At 41.1% G+C, this 18,973-nt stretch overlaps 1 protein-coding gene across 10 annotated transcripts in view; it reads left to right on the forward strand.

The window, feature by feature from the left end:
• Positions 1-18,518, forward strand: part of rgs12b (regulator of G protein signaling 12b) — a 47,628-nt gene extending 29,110 nt beyond the window's left edge. For 4 of the 10 annotated variants that reach the window (XM_085460254.1, XM_085460255.1, XM_085460256.1 and 1 more), the window contains exons 7-19: positions 6,141-6,310; positions 6,896-6,988; positions 7,103-7,246; positions 8,091-8,273; positions 8,675-8,825; positions 9,146-9,240; positions 9,367-9,579; positions 10,047-10,120; positions 10,226-10,352; positions 10,436-10,532; positions 10,638-10,708; positions 12,294-12,504; positions 12,854-14,889. In XM_085460254.1, the coding sequence (XP_085316380.1) occupies positions 6,141-6,310; positions 6,896-6,988; positions 7,103-7,246; positions 8,091-8,273; positions 8,675-8,825; positions 9,146-9,240; positions 9,367-9,579; positions 10,047-10,120; positions 10,226-10,352; positions 10,436-10,532; positions 10,638-10,708; positions 12,294-12,504; positions 12,854-13,464 (2,240 nt within the window). In that variant the 3' untranslated portion in view covers positions 13,465-14,889. Of the gene's footprint in view, positions 1-6,140; positions 6,311-6,895; positions 6,989-7,102; positions 7,247-8,090; positions 8,274-8,674; positions 8,826-9,145; positions 9,241-9,366; positions 9,580-10,046; positions 10,121-10,225; positions 10,353-10,435; positions 10,533-10,637; positions 10,709-12,293; positions 12,505-12,853; positions 14,890-17,721 lie in introns of those variants that run through there. The other 6 variants (XM_085460263.1, XM_085460259.1, XM_085460258.1 and 3 more) reach the window with 6 other exon arrangements.
• Positions 18,519-18,973: the final 455 nt, after the last annotated feature.

Consider the following 18,973-nt stretch of genomic DNA (forward strand, 5'->3'; position numbering starts at 1 on the left):
TTCAGGTCTTCTTCTTACTTGAGCTGGGGAATTTTATTGAAAATTTAAAGTTTTGTGTAGTAATTAGAAGGGGGAAAAACAACAGCACTAAAATAAAGGGAAAACAAATGCTATTCTGAAATCATTTTAGAAATGGTGATCTTGTTTTGTCTTGCACCATAACTTTGATGCATCAATTTCTCTGCAGAGGTGGCTTTTACACCACCTTCAGTGCTCCGACTCTGTCCTCATCAAGCTGGGACAGTTTTGCTGTTTTTTTTCTACGTTGCAAGTTCAGTAAAATTAAAGTAGACATTTTTCAAGTGCAGTAAATGCACGATAATGGAAAAGAAAACTCCATTGTGAGTTTTACCATAATTGTACAAAACCTTGCATTCTTGAGTTGTTAGGATGCGGTTCATTTAGCGTGTATCGAGTATTTTATCAGTTTAGGTCTTGCGTTTCATCGTGGCCATGCTCACAGTAGCACCCAGCTAACATTGGTCTGCTTTCAATAACTTCTCTAGCAACAGGCGAGCTAGTTTGGCCTGCTTTTCTGCCACACCTGTGCTTATTCTGCTGCTGGTGGCTGGCTGCAAGCTAAATATAAAGCCAAATTTGTAAATATAATAACGAAGCAACTGGTAGGTTTTTTTTCTGCTTCTGTAATCCTTAGAAGCGTATTTATGATACAGAGATGTAGATTAGATATAATGGTTCACATATTACCACAGTGTAATATTTAAAAGTTAAAAAACGCTGCAACAGTTGTACTAATACAAACTTTCAGACAAAGTCTCCTCCCAGGTGACGAGATAGAACTTCACTTTTTGTCATCACGGCTTGCAAATATCTGTGAAGAAGCCTTGATCAGATTCAGGCTGCCAGTTTCCAGGCTGAGAAGGTGTTGCAAAGGGAAGGCGTTACAGACGCTGTTTGATCATTCGTCAGTGGTTGTATAACTCACTTTACATATCTTCCCATGGTGGGGCTATATAATAGGCATTTTTTAACGTCTGTGCCAACAAGATGCAAAAACTAACAGTTCCAGTTCCGTGAGACTTGTTGGAAAGCTGCATAGGATGTGCTTTTCTAGTGTTTTGTCATTGTTGTTTTTCAGTTGTCTTGGTACTGTTGTTTTAATCAGGATGACAGACCATTCGCACAGTGTATTTTCATGATTTGTTAGACTGGCTCTAATTTGTGATAAACTGTGCTTTAACACCCCATAAATGTATATGAAAGATAAATTTTATGGCAGATGGGAGATAAAAGAATGCAGAGGAGGTGAGAAACAAGACGGGGGGTGGGAAGCGCTGAATTTTATGGTGGACGTGTTTACTGTGAGCTTGAATGTAGAAGTGTTTATCATCACTTTTTCCACAATGCATGTCTCTGGAAGATAGAATGTGTTGTTTGTGAGACTTCTCTCCTTTAATATTTTTTCTTGCATGAGATAGGGAACATGACAACTAAGGGACTAATGAGGTTCCTCATTTTGCAACGGTGTTCTCGTTTTGTCTTGTGTTAGATCACTGTCACCAGGATCAAGTGAGAGAAATGTAACTCTGTGCACACACACGCCGTATGGGTAAAATCACTATACGTTATGATGCATAAATTATGTATATCGAGTAGATTTTAGCCGGCTTACCTCCTGCATAATGTAGGAGCCCATTTCCATTGCTCAAGTCTAAAATTGCCTCATTTCAATGCTTAGACTGATTTATTGAAAAAAATTAAAAGAATGTGTAAAATGTAGCTTTAAATCATCTCCTTATATACCAGCCCTGATGTAGCCACTGGATTCCACCAGATGCGCCACAACATCTGTATTGCAGGCCTCATTAGCCTCAGTAGTGGCCTTCCTTTAACAAGCTCCTCGTCAATACTGCAGCGTGTGCGTGTGTCCGTGTCACTATGTATACGCGCGCGTGTGCCCGGCATTTTTATCTCCCTTCTCTCTCGGCTTTGAATTATTCATCTTTCTGAGGCCTGTGTGTGCTTGTATCGGTTACCCTGGCTGGAAGCTCACAGAGCTGTGTGAATGCACATGCAGGTGCGTGTGCATGTTGTGACCTGACTCTCTCTGTGCTTTCTCAGGTTGTCATCCAGGTTGCTCACCAGCAGCAACCTCTCTCTCTCTCTCTCTTTCTCATTATATCCTCCTTCTTTTTCCATTTCCCACCTTCTCTCTGTTTCTCTTTTGGTGTAAAAGTGTGTGTGAGTGTGTGTATGTGGGCCCTTTCTTGGACTATGCGTTCAGCCCTCTTGTGTTGGAGTTCATGAGGGGCCCCGATAGGGGGATTATGGATGGAGGGACTTGGTTACCCCTTAGGATTCGCTACTTGCCCCGCTGGCACCACACAGGCTCCTACCAGCTTTACCCAGGTGAGGAGATAGCTGGAGCTTTGAATACTTGTTTTTCCAACTGAAGGAAATGCAGATTTTGTTCACAGGGAAGCAATGAAGCCAACATGTTGGACAGCAGAAGGTTTTTCATGTTGAAAATTCAGTTTGTTTTTTTTTAGGCCCGTGAAGGAAGTTAAAGAAAAATACCACAAGATGGAGATTGCTTGTTAGACAGATGGTTTTGGAACTACCAGTTGACAGGTGGATAATAAATGAGTTTAACCTGTCTGTACAGCAGCTGTTAATGTTGTAAAGTCTGAGTAGGGCAATGATTGAGTGTTGTGGTTTTCCTACAGTTCACTTTGTGTTTGCTGTGCTGTTTCTCATCTATTGAAAATTAAACGGAATTTCAGTGGAATACCGAGTTAGAAACTTTGTGTCAGTTTTTTTTTTTTAATTTCTGTTATTGGACAGAATCCTAAGAAATTCCTTTTGTAAATCTTACTTTACTCATCTCACTCACTGCTTATCATAATTGTCACTGTAAAATGCCTTTTAGTAACAACATTAAAATTTTGCCATTGAAACATCTCTGAAGCCTTGGTGTAGACAGAGGATGGGAGTTTTTTTTTCCTGTGGTGTCTGGCACTACAGATTTTTGGGGGTCTTAGTGTGTAAAGATCCAACTTTTTGGATCAGGCTTGTTTAGGCTTGTTTAAGTGCAGCCTGCCAGTGATGGATCAAACTGGGAGATACAGGCATCTGCTTAGATCTAAATGACATAAATGTCATCATCAGAGGGTGAACCCAAGACTGTGTGTGGATCCAGATGTCTGCCAGCTGTGACTCTACTGCAGAGACTTCATGGGAGCTAGGAAAAAGTATAAGTGTTGCCTTTAGCTGTGTCTGCAGACAAGTAAAACTCTGGCTGAGAATAATGTGAAAGATTCTCTTTTTTTTTTTTTTTTTGATCAAGGTCTTTTTATTGAACAAAGAATTGCTTCCAACAACAATTATGGCAAAATTAACAAACAGTTGTGCCCCCACCCCCCCAGAACAGTGTAACTAAAACCCAGCCAGAGAGGAAAGGAGAGACAAAATAACATAAAATAAAATAAAGTTACAGATACAAAGTAAATAATAAAATAAATGAACAACAGCAAGAGAAAAAAAAAACAAAAAAAAAAAAACCCACTCACACGCACATTAAGCAATAGTATCCGGACTTAATCTTTCAAAGTAAGTAAGAAAAGGTTGCCATGTGTCATAGAACCGCCGAACCGAACCTTTTACAGTGTAGCGGATCTTTTCCAGCTGAGTATAGTACATGACATCCTTAACCCATTGCCCATATACAGGTGGAAGTGGCTCTTTCCATTTCAATAATATCATTCTACGGGCCAAAAGAGTGCAGAAGGCCAGAAGATCAGAGTGTGATTTGGAAAGACTGGCATCACAAGGCGTCACTCCAAAAATAGCTATAAACGGGCAGGGTGCAATTGGAACACCAAATATGTTGGATATGGTTTCAAATATGCTTTTCCAAAAGCTACCCAGTTTTGGACACGCCCAGAACATGTGAAATAGGGAAGCAGGCTCTCGTTTGCACCGGTCACATGTGGGGTCAAACCCATCCTTGATTTTGCTCAGTCTAGTTTTAGACCAATGGAGACGGTGAACAACTTTGAACTGAATCACCACATGTTTAAGGCAAATAGATGATGAAGAAATGCTATTGATTATCTTGTGCCAAGTCTCATCTGTAATCCGTTGGCCAAGATCACTTCCCCATCGTTCCCTAAGTGATTGCAATGTGGACAGCCTAAAATTACTCAACAGCTCATAAACATCACTTATAACCCGCTTAGCATTTGGCTTAAAATCAAAAATATCATCCAAAAGGGATGGTGGTGGACAGGATGGAAAGCAGTCAGTATTGAAAGATTCTCTTTTAAGATTTTAATTTGCAGAGGAAAATATGCAAAGTAAAGAAATAAATATATGTAAAGCAAGTAAATAACAAAACCTCCAAGAAATCGTGTCTGAGGCTTTTTTTTTTTTTTTTTTGGTCGTTTTAAGCCTGTTGTTTCTTTTGTGCCATGACTTTGTATTATAAGCCTGTCTCACTGATACACTGATAATTAGTCCTGGCTGTGTGTTGTTATAGACTCCAGCTCCTGTGACATGGAACAGGATACTTGGTTTAGACAATACATGGATAAATGTTTGCCTCTCGGTCACAGTGAGAGATTGCTGTTAATGTTAGGAGGAGCCCCTGTAGTTGTTTACTATGCCGCTGAGAACTGAAGACGAATGAATGAGCCAAGCGGTTTGGAAAAACTGATTAGAGATAACCTTTTATGTGAACACTGTCACTGATAACATTAAACGCAAGAAAAATGTGCAGAAGCAGAATTCACAATGGACTTTCGGTTAATAGCCTCGTATCTTTCCAAGTTTTAAGTCATGTAAGACCTTAGCTGTAGGCTCAATACTGGTCTTTTTAGTTTATTTACAGGATGTGCGTCGTTTCGGGCACCTGACCGGTGATGTCTTCCCGCTGGCTGTTCTTGTGTTTTGTTTTATCTCAACTTAGCAACCCACTTTCAGTTCATCAGGCCTCAAGCTCCATTATGATTATTCTCAGTGTGACTCTTTCTCTGTCTCCTGATTTTGTCTAAGCATTAGGGACATGGCTGCACTGTGGTCTAGCAGTGGGAAAAATAAACAGAATGATGACGCGTTAATGCAAAAATCTATGTAAATGGTCTGTTGAAATACAGTGATACAGCTTATCTTTAACCAAGGGTGTGCACCATAGCAATAGTATTTCCACTGTTAAAGATACAAAGGTAATGTTTCAATTCCAGTTTGGTTCTTTTCAAGTATATGATCTGGATAAGGAAATATAATTGTTACACAAAGATAACAAGTGAAGCGTGGCTACATGCAGATTTGACCTTAGGAAAAGAGGAAGTGCGTATTTTTTTCATTGTATTCATGAATTATTTTTCTATGGAAATTCACTTTGATGTGAACTTTGTAAATCGCAGTATCACATGATACAGAATCTTAGATGACTGCATCATTTGTCATCAACTAAATTACAAAAAATGTTCATGTGATGAATTTCCTGATATTTGCTGTGAGGTAATTTACATTTGAGTGTAAAAGTGTCGTTTTATATGATCTTAGACCTTCACTGTATCAAACTAGTTATATTTTATTGTTTTGGTTATTTATGAAACACTGGGTTAAAGGGACTTATAATGGACGTTCATTTACAACAAATCATCTGGAGTAAAAAATCTGATGTACCATAATCAATCACATAGTTTGTATCCGATTTGTTGTGACTGTACTGATGAAAGTTTGCTCAATAACACTCTGAGAGTTAAAAAGCAAAAAACAAAACAATGGAAATCCACAGCAGGTATGTCTGTGGGACGAGAAAGTCTCACTGGATTGTCTCCTGGGACACTGTTTCCCTGGTAAGTTCCATGCTGCTGATAGGCCTGCCTTCAGGTACTCAAAAGCCCCAGCAATCAGAAGAAAACAGGCTGAGAAAAAAAAAAAGAAGAACTTTATATTATAACTAGAATAATCTGGACCATATAGCCTAAGGCTGTGCTGCTTTCAATGCACTTGTGTAATTAAAATAGAAATTAAATCAAAAAATGAACTTTATCAATAATAATAATTAACTCAACTCACTTGACGTGTGTGTGTGTGTGTGTGTGTGTGTGTGTGTGTGTGTGTGTGTGTGTGTGTGTGTGTGTGTGTGTGTGTGTGTGTGTGTGTGAGAACAGAGCTGAACAGTGTGGAGCTGCAGGGCTGCAGCAGTGACAACAGCCTCAACAGTAATGCCAGCCTGCCTAGTGTCCAGAGCCACCGGCGCCACACTGAGAGGAGAGTGGCCAGCTGGGCCGTGTGCTTTGAGAGACTGCTGCAGGACCCCGTGGGGGTCCGCTACTTCTCGGTACTATAACAACGTCTGGCTGGTGTTGGCCTGCGCATACTCATGACAGATAAATGACTTTAAGCAACTCTTTCTAATGGTGTACTGAAAAGTGCAGGGTAGTTTTTTTTGTGTCAGCAGTATCATATATTGTCAAAAGACTGAAATGTACTCTACAGCACTGTAATGACCAGCTTAAAAATCCTTTTATTCTAGAAGATCAGCTAAAGCATTATTTAAAGGTTGGATTTTTTTTAAACGTGTTTCTGCAGAAATAAAAGTTAAAGGTACAAACATATTACCTGACACATTTATATTGTATACTGCATTATACTGCGTTGCATGTATTGTCTATACATATATATGTATATTGTTTTGGTTTCTATTGCTGTTAAATCTGCCTCACACAAATCATTTTCTGAAATCTAAAAGCAAAATGAATTATCCTTGGTGATAACCAGTTGCTGACAGGCTGCACATCAGAAGTTGATAATTACACTACCTCTAAACCTGCTTTATTGTTGTGTAGGTACTTGGGTCTTCTGACTGCATCTCTGTCTGATCAAACTTTTCTAAATCATTACCATTTTTATTCCTTTGCTAAAGGAGTTCCTAAAGAAAGAGTTCAGTGAAGAGAATATCCTGTTCTGGCAAGCGTGCGAATTCTTCAGCCATGTCCCTGAGAACGACAACAAACAGGTAGCGTGTTATTATCCAATGACACACATCCATCCAGGATTTTTTTTTAGTAATAATGAGGGATGAAGTTATGTGTTAATCACCTCTCTCAATTTCTGCTGGCCTTTGTTCCAGCTCTCTCAACGAGCCAGGGAGATCTACAACACCTTCCTGTCCAGTAAAGCTACAACACCAGTTAACATTGACAGTCAAGCTCAGCTTGCTGATGACATCCTCAATGCCCCCAAACCCGACATGTTCAAGGAGCAGCAACTACAGGTAGTATACTAAGTGAGAAAAAACTATTTATTGAAGCCTCAAGGTGATACGCAGTAACGTTTGAAAGGCTTAAGTGACACTGACTTGACCTTCCCCATCAGAACAAAGTGAAAAGAGCATTTCCCAGAAGGATGAACGTGTCATTACTTATAAAACTGAATGAAAAACAAACTCTTATTGAAAATGGGCAACAGTGTTGAGTGCCCAAAAGGTCAAGTATTTCTCTTTTATTGCTGTCTAGTATCTTGGATGCGAATGGCTTCATAAATGTGTATTTTCTGAAGGGGTTGAATTTGCTGAAAAGCGCTATCGATTTCTACAGCTCAGCTCAGATGTTCAGACTAAGATAAAAGTCACAAGGCTAGGAGGGCATCCCTACCAGCACCCTCTGTACTTTTGCACATCACACATCACATCTTTTCCAGGATCTCATGGTACTGTTTAGGAAAGATGTAGGTTCAGACTTACATACAAATGCTGAATTGAACATATAAACACTAACATACATACTTACATCATTTCCTCTTCATCTGTTCATCCAAAAAAAATAATCCAGAAAAATAGTAATAAATATTCATTAGGTTTATAGACTTGCTGATCTAATAATATAATCTTATTTTAGTTTAATTATTTTTTGTTGTGTTGAACCTCTTGTCTTTTTTTGCTTTCCTTCTGTCAGTTTTTGCTGCTGTTTCTTAACCTTTACAATCCTCCTCCTCTCTTGTTTTCTCTCCGTATTCTGTAGTGTTTGCTTGTGGGCACAATCTTTTGTTCTTCTTTCGTTTTTGCTTTGCTCTTTTCTTTTGATCACTCATCACCTTTTCCTTTCTCTTCACTCCTTTAGATTTTCAACCTGATGAAGTTTGACAGTTACACAAGGTTTCTCAAGTCTCTGCTGTACCAGGAGTGTATGCTGGCAGAGGTTGAGGGCAGACCATTGCCTGATCCTTACCACATCCCAAGCAGCCCCACCTCCAAACACAGCACCACTGGGTCTGACCGCTCCAACCTCTCTACACCCAAGAAGGTAATTCAACAAAAAGCTTTCTACCCTGCAATGCAACAGAGCTTAGTTTGAAACAAAAACTTTGTTCTTAACTTTTTAAAAAACAGTGTGGTTTGGACCCTCCTGATAGACGTAGAAGGTCACGGGAGTTTGTTGAGGCTACTGTGATCACATTTATTGTAAAATTCAAATGGGTTCCTTTTATTATTAAGGATTGATAGAAATTGTGGGCCAGGGAATGTGAACTATCTTGAGCACGTCAGAAAAATAACTTGTGGGCTAAAATATCAGCAGCTGTCTTGTGCATTTGCACTTTTGTGTACTGTAATGGGATTACAAGAACTATTTTTTCTGATTATTTGTGTACTTCTGTATGTTTTTACCAGTTTGTGCTCTTCTTTGTTTTTGTTTGTGTCATACAGGAGGACAAAAAGAGCAAATCGGGTCGATCTGTAAATGAGGACAGAGGAGATGATTCGGGAGATCGGAAGAAAGGGATGTTTTTCTCTTGGTCCCGAAACAGGAGTTTTGGCAAAGGGCCCAAGAAACGAGAGCTGACAGACTTTAACTACAGTCAGTCTTTTTCTTTTTTTCCATTGAATTCCTGCAGATTAAGAGTTTTCAGGAAGGAAAACATATTTCCGTACAGTTGCCGTACAGTTACTTTTTCATCATAAAGGTCACCGAAAACTGATTGTGTGCAGATCCCAAAAAGCTGTTTGCATTTGACATTCTAAAGAACTTGCTAAATTAAACATATAGATAAAACTCATTTTGTCTTTTCCCTCTTTTCTACATAAGCTCGATTATTGCTGTCAATTTAGGTTTGAAATGATTGTGTCTGTTTTTTTCTCGACACGACTAATGATATTTTTGGTTTGTTTTTTTATTAGACTTTGCTGGCAGCAATGGGCGCCGTGAGTCTCAGGGTTCGCTGTCTTCAGGAGCCAGCCTGGAGCTTGGGACGTCAGGGTTGGGAAGGAATGAGGTCAGTCTGGAAAGAAACATGATCAGATGCGTATCAGCATGGAGCGGCTTCTCCTTTAAAACTAAAATAACAACTTTTTTTTTTTAATCAGAGTTTTTACTTTTCACCTTTTTCTTCTTCTCCCAGGGTGATGTTTCTCGTAGTGCATTGTCAGTGTCAGCAGAGCGAGGAGGAGGCGGCGCCCCCTTCAGGCAGTGTAATATAACATTGCCAGATGGCTCGTGTTGCTCTGTGCCACTGAGGGCAGGTGTGTCCATCAGAGACCTGCTGTTGGGCATCTGTGAGAAGCTCTGCATCAACCTGGCAGCTATAGACCTCTTCCTGGTTGGAGGGGAGAAGGTAAAACTCTGTTAGATATGGTTCAGTCTTAAAGATCCTTTTTTTCAAAGCTTCTATACAAATCAAAAATAATTCCACATGACACAAACGAACAAAAGTAGGTCTGGCTTGGTTTTCTTGTCTGTTTTTAATTAACATGGGGCTCAGGATAAACTAATTAGCTTCCAGCCTAGTAGTTCATCCTCACTTTATAAAACTAGCATATTACTCTATTTAAAGATAATGTTTTGGATTCATGGTGAACAGCTTTAATACTTTTATTCACTCTCAAACAAAGAAGCAATTTGTCAAAATGTTAGAAATACCATACATCAACTTCCTATGTTCAAAGCGTGTCAGGTACTTTTTTTTAGCTTGTTGTGAGCATGGCGATTTTTACCTAAAGAAGCTACAACTGTCAACCTTTATGACCATGCAACTAGCCGGATTTCTTTAATGATTGATGTGCTTATTTTTCTGTTTCTCAGCCACTTGTTTTGGACCAAGACTGTATGACTCTGTGCTCTCGGGACCTCAGACTAGAAAAGCGCACCCTGTTCAGGTACAGTACAAAAACAGTTCCACATTGGCGCATTCTGACTTTAAAAGCTTGGTTTACATTAAAGTTGCTATTTCAGAATGGTAACTCTGTATTCCTTTAATCTAGACTGGACTTGGTTCCCATCAACCGATCAGTGGGTCTGAAAGCGAAGCCTACGAAGCCGGTGACTGAAGTCCTGAGACCTGTTGTGGCCAAATATGGCCTGCACCTTTCTGACTTGGTGGCACGCATTGTAAGTCACTCCTCCTCAGACTGCAGAAAGGCATGTAGGTAATGATATCAAACTCTTATTGAATTTGTGTCTGTGTGATGCAGAGTGGAGAGTCTGAGCCTTTAGATTTAGGTCTTCCTATTTCCAACCTGGACGGCCTTCGAGTGGTATTAGATGTAGCAGAACATTCTCCTGGAAAAGGTGAGGAACACATACACACACACACTCTCCTGTAAATACCAAATGTGAAAACTGTCTCATTTCTTATTCCTTTTGCATGTGTATCTGTACGCCGGTGTTGTTCAGCAGACAAACAGAAAGTAGCTCCCTCTAAGAGTCACCTCCCGGCTTCTACAAGCAGAAACCAATCAACAACAGTAAGATCTCCTACAGCTTCTTATTTCCAATTTCTTGCTCTGGAATGTTCCATAACCCACCGAATGTCTCCACTGCCTGGTTGATGATATCACGCTACTAAGTGTCTCTGTTGCTGTCTTCAATCACCCATGTCTGTTTGCAATGTGGTACAAATGTGCAGGTGTATTATGTGGCTGTGTCTGTGTCTATGTGGACTGTTGCTGTGGGGCAGATAACCTCGTCACACTGTCAGGGTTCCTAATGTTCCATTACTGTGGTCTGCCTGTGGCCGAATGCATCATCAACTTTTCTCTCTGGTTTCTGGTTCTCTTTTTTTCCATAACAAACCCACCCGCTGGGCAATGTGAGCTCGTGTTCATAGAGCTTTTGCCGGGTATCGGAACCTCAAAAACTCACTCTGGGCACTTGAAGGGTTGTAGTTCGTGGTGGCAGTAGAACTTTAACTTGCTGTCTGGGTTTCTTGAAGCTAGTGGGGTTTGATGACCAGCTGAAGTGGTCATTCATCGCCTTCCTTATTGATTCTTCAATCTTTAGTAGTGCAGCTTTAAGTAGTTGATAGTTGGTCCCTCTTGTGTTGTGGTGTATGCTACTGTTAGCCTACACGTTGATGATGCTTAGTGCACACAATGGACATTATGGCTGTCTGAATGGAACATCTCAGCTGTCTTTGATCAACTGCATATGTCTGAAGTTTTTCCAGTACCTGTCATTGATTCTTTATCGCAAAACAGCCGATGATTTGATCCCATTTAATTGTTTTTCAAACACCCCAAATCAGTGAAACTCGTGTCAATCACTGCCCATTAAATTGTTTTTACAAGGAACCAGAACTCTAAAAATATTAAGCAAAAAAAGATTTTTAACACAAATTCGAGGGTAGCTCGTTGTAAAGCGCTGCACTACTTGCAGTTCTTCTGCTACTTTTAGATCTCTCCCTAGAAGTTCCCTTCTGACCCCTTGCAAGTGCCTGCCGACAGTATCACCATGGAGCTCGGACAAAAATGGAAATCAAAACTCAACTTCTGTGTCAAACAACCATGTCAGGTAATGCCAGACTCTGGCTCCGACCCACAGACCATCGAGTATTTTCCAGACCCGCAGTAACCCTGAAGAATTCGGTCAGAAGCACAAAAAGGAGCATGCTCCTCATTGTGTCACATCCAGTAGTTTATGGTGTATAAATTGTGTCCCCCAGGGTCAGGCCATCCATGCTCTGCTGCAATATCCTGAGGTGTTAAAAGGAGAACTTTGGATGGAAAAACCTAAAATGTGGTGCCTGTCAGCTTTGTTCTCTATTCTAGACAAACATGTCAAATCCTGACAAAATCCAGTGCACGTTGGAGAAAGCCAGATGCGAGTACTCAGAAGGGAAATTTTTAGGAGTGATTTAAATCTACCAGAAGTGCTGGAAGTGTTGCAGCACTTTACACAGAGACAACTCGGATTTTTGCTTTTTATAGCCAGAGTTTTGAAACCTTTTGATCACACATCTTATTTACAACTTGTCACCCTCCTCACCATCAGTAGTACTGGTCCCCACTTGTTGTCATTACTGTTTCCCATACTTCCACAATGATTCATCAGGGCTCTAATGCCCTGCTCCGCTCTCCTTGTGGCTCCCAGGGGGAGGACAGGCCTTCAGGGAAAGCCGGTTCAGCCCATCCCCAAGGGGAAAACGGCAGGGCTGGGCCCAGCCTTGACACAAGCAGCCAGCCCTTGCCCAACCACTCTCTCTCTCTCCATAAGGCTCCGGAGAAAAGAAAGCAGAAAAAGATTAATATAGACGAAGCTGAAGGTAAAGACTGAACAACCTCCCTCTATCTCTCTCCTTTGTTTCTGTAGCTGTGTGGCTGTGATTACATTAACCCTTTTGCCTGTCTGCGATATTACAGAAGCACCAAATGCTTTCAAAGCTAACTATATGTAGCACAGTCACCTCTGCTTATACTGAATGTAGCTTTGACCTGTCTAATTGATTAACACACAATGCTGCATGTTTACTGAATGAAAATGAAAGTGTTTACTGTATTTTTTAAAGATGTTACATGGGTTATAAATTTGTGTAAATGAAAACACTTGTACACACTTTCACGTGTTTGTGTGTGTATGCGCGCTGTGCTCTGTGTGTGCGTGTGTTCCTGCAGAGTTCTTCGACCTCATATCCAAAGCTCAGAGCAACCGAGCAGACGACCAGCGAGGCCTGCTAAACAAAAACGACCTGCAGCTCCCAGACTTTCTGCGCCTGTCACCAGTGGCAACAAACCAGACTCCACCTGCTCCCCACAACCCTGAACCAAGTTGCTCCACCCCTAATTCTCATCACTCCAACAACGGCAGCTTCCCTCGGAGCGGTCACCGGGGCAATAAGGCAAATGGAGGCGACAGGGGAGGAGGAGTAGGCGGCACCCACTTGCTTAATGCAAGCCATCAGTCCCAGAGCTTGGACTCTGGAATGGGCACTGAGAGTGGAAGAGGGGAGAGAAGCAGACCACCTCCTCCATTTCCTGGCACAGTCTCCCCCATCCACCCAAGTCAGGGAGCCCAGCGAGGTCTCCTCCAGGACTCTGGCAGGGGAGAATCAGTCCAGATGCTGGAGGAGGACACTCTTTCCGATCTGACTCTAGTGGGCGAGGGGGACATTAACAGCCCCAGCCTCAACTACGTCACTCCCTCTTCCCTTCCCAGCAAACCCCACCCCCGTCCCAAATCACAAGCACAGGATGGTCGGCCTAGCTCAGGTACACCCCCAGTGTGAACTCTTTAAACTTTAAAGTTTCACCTCCTTTTTTTTTCTTTCCACCTGACTGTAAGCGGAACTGGAGTCCTGCCGGAGTCAGTATGAACTTGACCGCTGTTTGTCTGTTGTTGAACAGTCCAAAATGCATCTAGAGCTCCTCCTCCCATTTAACCAAATAATCCAGTGACTTTCAGTTATAAAGATCACTTTCTACAATTTATTACACATCACAGCATTTTCGCTCAGATCTGTGTAAAAATGCACACAACTAATATAAACAAAATATAGCATAGATCAACAATTAGTTCATTTAGTCAAAGTAAATACGTTGACTTGATTAAGTGCTGTGTGTGCTACATCCCTACTTTGCGTCCAGCAATCCACTGTGAGTCAACAACAGATCTAAGATAAAATATGTCAGGCACACAAAGTGAGGAAGAACGGATGCATTAAGCTTGAACAGAACTTCTCCCTAGAACTTTGTCTGCATGGTGTGCATCTGTGTGAACTTTTGAGCAGACTTGCTGTGGATTTCTTTCTGGAGACGAAAACTTGAGGGCAGGTTGAGGATGAAATGGTTATAGCCGGTGCCAGACTTCATCCTCTAGCCCCTCAATGTACAGATTCTAACAATGCACTTTAGCCAATTATAAACAAGACTCTCCACATTTTAAAAAAAAAAAAATTTTACTCTCACTTCTTCTCTTTAACTTTTCAAGCAGCCACTGTGACTGCCATCTTTCCAGAAAACAGTTCATATCTATTAAGAGTCAGATCCAGCTGCAGCACATTTCAGATTTACAAGTGAGCCATGTGATATTTGAACTTATTACAAGCTTTTGAGCATGCAGCAGGCTTGATCTCATTATGGGTAGAGTATGCAGAAGTAACATTTACTCAGACTCTCTTTAAAGCACAGCAACTTCTGGGTTTCCACACCTATTCTCTCACCTCAGGCATTTCTCACAGAAAATAAAAACAGGACGCGAGTGCTCGTGCATCCAGTCTTGCATTCTGACCAAACGATCCAGAAGCTTCTGTGGTAGAACAATTCACTCTTCTTCTTCGTCATTTCATGTTCAGTCAACAGATCGATAAGCTGTCGCTTCTGTGCAGAGGCTGTGGTAGAAAGTAGAATTGTACAAATGAGTCAAAACCGTAAAAACTGCCGAAGGTTTTAATATGGCTTCTGTATCATCGAGAGTATATCACTTCATCTCTCCTCCTCTTCAAAATTACCTTCTATCAGTTAAAAGTATTAATTTGTATATAGTCTACTTTGTGAAGCCACCATATTGCTGTAGTCATTGTTGAATTGCAATACTGTTTCTTCAGTTGTGTCACAATAAGAATCAATTCTCCTCTGTTGTGTTCAGCGAACTGTACTGTCTGTAAATAGATCAAATAAATGTTTTAGAGGTTAAACTCTGTGTTGAACTCTTACGTGAGCGACCTCCTTTCTTTTCTCAGAGTTTCAATAATATCCGATTTGTTGGATGTATTTCGAGTGTGCGCCTCTGAGGTTTTCCAGCTAGAAGGCACAAAAATTGGGACAGTGTTAAAAAAAAAATCCCGGAAGAGGGAATTTTTGGGAATGCCATCAAAATAGTGTTATAACTCAAGCAACCTTTTGAGTTTGTTTAAATCTGACATGAGAACTAATATGTGACGTAAAGGCTTTATTTTCACAGTTAAGAAACATTTAATGATAGCATATTTTAATTTTGTAATTAGTCTTTTACTAGTGTTTTATATAGTTGAATTAATAGTTTAACTTTAGTGAAAGATCTGAGCACTTCTTCCACGCCCAGGAAAAAAGTTCTGTTTGTATTTCAGGTCATTAGACTTAAAGTTTTTAAATTCATGAAATCGCTGACAGCTACTCTATTCAAATTCTTTTCTATTACAGCTAAGAAAATACAACAGATCCTTTAGTTGACCTCTGTCTACTTCGCTCCATCTGTATAATTTCTCTCCTATCGTACTTGATATTCCTCTCCTCTCTCTGTTGCCGTGTGTGTGTGTGTGTGTGTGTGTGTGTGTGTGTGTGTGTGTGTGTGTGTGTGTGTGTGTGTGTAAAAGGACAGGGCTTTTGTTTTGGGGTACAAAGGATTTTTGGAGGACTGGGTTATTAGCTATGCATGGGTTCCCCTCTGCTCAATGCCTTGTTAAGCAAGCTTTATCATGCTGGGCTATTTGGTAGTCACCAAACAAAACCAGGTCCTGTTTCTTCCTCGTACACACACACACACACACACACACACACACATACATACACCGATGCTCATTTTACACACTTCACACATGCATGCGCTTACTTAGAAAGATCGTCTATATCTGTGCATCTCTCACATCACATGAGGATCTTATTCTGTCGTGGTTATCGTTAGAATAATTCTTCATTGTTGTTCGCTGTGTTTGCGTTTCCTCCGGGGTTAACATGTGACGACAGCAGAGACTGATTTTTATTTAACCGGTCATGATCATTTAGAAAAACATGTCTATATTGAAACAGAGAGATGAACTGCAATTGCCTGTTTCACTTTATGCCCACTCTAAATCAAGTTACCGTCCAAGTGAGACGTATGAGGCAGAGGAGTTCTGGTTTTCTAAAGTAGTTACCAGAGGCCTCTGCTGATAGAGTAGACATTGATAAAAGGGATAAAAACAAGCATCTGTGTCTGTGAACATGGGGATAATCTAGTTCTCTGAGCAAACCAATCTGTGGGTGTAATTCTTGTTTTCATAGCACAGGACCTGGTGAGTCCTCTTTTGTCACGCTAACTGGGAAATGTTTGGTTACAGAAGCTGGTATATGAATAATGGGTTTAAATTCAATGGCTCATGCTGGGTCCATGTCCATATGCTAAAAATATTTGCTCCTCATTGTGCTTCTCAAATGAATATAATCATCTTAAACATACTGATATCTAGGCCTGAATTTAAAAGCATCTTAAGGAACACGCTGAAGGACACACGGACATTTTTCTCAGAGTCCCAGTAGTGTTTTTGTTCTATATTATGTTGCAAAACCTTCATTTTATGTTGTTTTTGTTGCATTTGTTGAGTTTGTATGGCTGCTACCTTGGTCAGGTCTCCCCTGTAAGGGAAACTGGATCTCAGTGGGATTTTCAGTTTAAATAAAAGTAAATAAATCTAGACTGGCAGCGAGATGAAGAGAGAAAAACAAGTAAACCCCCTTTTTTTTAAATAGAGCTGGGACAACAAGGACTCCGCTATATTAATGCAGGTCTTGGTCCTAGTTACAGAGCTCCCGAGTCCTAAAGTGTTTCATGTATTTGCTTTATTACGGTATTAATAAGTAATTCAGTGGAATATTCAAAACAGCCCACAATCAATCAAGGCCTTTCACACAGGTATTTTCAGTCACTCTCACTGATTAGACTCTATTCAGGTTTAATTCAGCCAGCGCTCTTGAGAATTATACATCACAGCTGCATATAGGAGTAAAATGGCAAAGGTGCAGTTTCTCCCTAACAAGTACAGAGAAGCTGACAGCAGAGGGAGTGGGCTGTCACATGAATCACATGGGACTGAGAACGGGTCTAATCAGGCAATAAGTGAAATCAGCTGTGTCGGCAAACTCTTGAGTACAACGTGAAAAAAGTTTCTTCGGCTGATGTTTGAAGCTTGATCAAATGCTTCAAGTAATTTAACTTAAAAAAAGTCAAGGGGTGGTGTGGAGTTGCAAAGAGATGAACTACTGGACCACTGCAGCCTGCTTTTCTTGTAAAATGAATCCTGAAAGACTCAAAAGCAAGTTTTTAAACTTCCCATGCTTGTCTTTAGATATTCTTTTTTTGCTAACTGGTGCTAAACACAAAGTTCGACTCATCAAATTCAACTCAACCTTTAACAAATGAGAACGTGTGTCCCTCCTTCTTGTGGCCAGTAGATGGCAGCAGCCCGCATTAAAGTCGGGGTCTTTACACTCGCACAGATGCACACAGAGTATTTGCCATCTAACCATCTTTCCCATGATGTCATAGCCAACAGCCAGCATGGGAATATCTGTCACATTCACTTTGTTTCCTATTGCCTCCCAGCTCTCTCTATCTCTCTCGCCTTCTCTCTGCTGCACACTCTTTTCAAGAAATTCATGGCATTTTGAGTTTCCTCTGAGTGTTTCCTGCATGTGGGGTGTTTGCAGTGGCATTGAGTGCTTGGCCATTTCTCCTCCATCTCTCCCTCTATCCATTTGTCTTTTAAAAGCAGCCTCTTCCTCCTCAGGTAAAGACAGACATAGGGGAAGAGGAAGGGAAAGAGGTGGAGGGGATTTTAAAATGCCCAACAGAAGGACAACTTCCAACCCACCCATCGCTCCATCACCTCCTCTTCCACCTCCACCGAGACCACCTCTTCGTTCACGCCGCAAATCCAAATCGCCTTCCTCTCGTTCTAACCACATAACTCCAAAACGAGCCTTGGATTTGGACAAAATTGAGCACAGCTGTGACGCAGAAGACGCCAGGCCAACCTGCAGAGGGTCCCTTGACCTGCGAGGCCATCATGGTTCAGAGCTAGACAGGAAATGGGAAGGTGTGGCTTTAGAGCTGCGGTGCCGAGGCAGCAGGATGAGGTCAGCAGTGTACCAGACTTCAGAGCTGCCCTCCATGTACAAAGCCAAGAGACAGGTGGAGCACAGTGAGGGCAAAGGGCAGATCAACCGGAGCAAACTGAAAGCAACTTTTGTTTAAGGAGCCCAGTGTTTGGCTGGTTCACAGACTGTCTGGGCTGCGGTCATTGTCCGTGACTCACACCATGCGGATGTTCTCTACAGCAGCTGAAATATTGTCTCAGTTTGAAAGTGGAGGCTAAGGGCCCAGTGTCAACAACTGTGCAGCTGCTCTCAGACCTCCCTACTGAGGGCTGCTATTAGTGGATGGCAGCCTGAGATTAATCAAAGCTGTGTCCCAATTCCATACTGTGTGCTCATACACAGCATTTACAGCACAGCGGTGGCTATATGCTCACACTGCCGATGTACTAAAGCACAAATACTTATTTCACACTTTTTTCCCACATATCAAATGCCAATATTTTTTCCACTGGCAGCTTTTGGTTGTGGTTTGATTACAAGTATTCACATAAAGCTTTTGATCGTTTTAATGACAATGCATTGTAGAATATAAAGAAGTTGCAATTTAAAATTATTGCTGACTCATTAATATATGATTATCTCTGTGTGCAGTACAAAAAAGTATGAATCCTTAACAGCTACATGGGCTGAACATTGATACTAATGTCACCCTACAGGCTCTAGATGACACTTACTAATGGCAGTGGTCATAATTTAGCTATTATGCCAAACAGACTGTGTTTAAAAGATGGATTTAGCTTCTGCGTCTAAAAAGAGAAACCAGTGCAGATGTCTTACATTTGCATTCTTTCTAACGGCCAGCAGGGGGATGCAAAAGAAGCCCAGTTGTATATAATGTATGTAACAGAAAATGATCCTATAGCTCGCTGAATTTATGGCCTCAAACACTTCATAAACCCATATTTT

This window comes from Copadichromis virginalis, linkage group LG6 (genome assembly GCF_057382275.1).
Source record: "Copadichromis virginalis isolate Kocher_CV1m ecotype Utaka linkage group LG6, C_Virginalis_male_GT1.1, whole genome shotgun sequence".
Lineage (NCBI taxonomy): Eukaryota > Metazoa > Chordata > Actinopteri > Cichliformes > Cichlidae > Copadichromis > Copadichromis virginalis.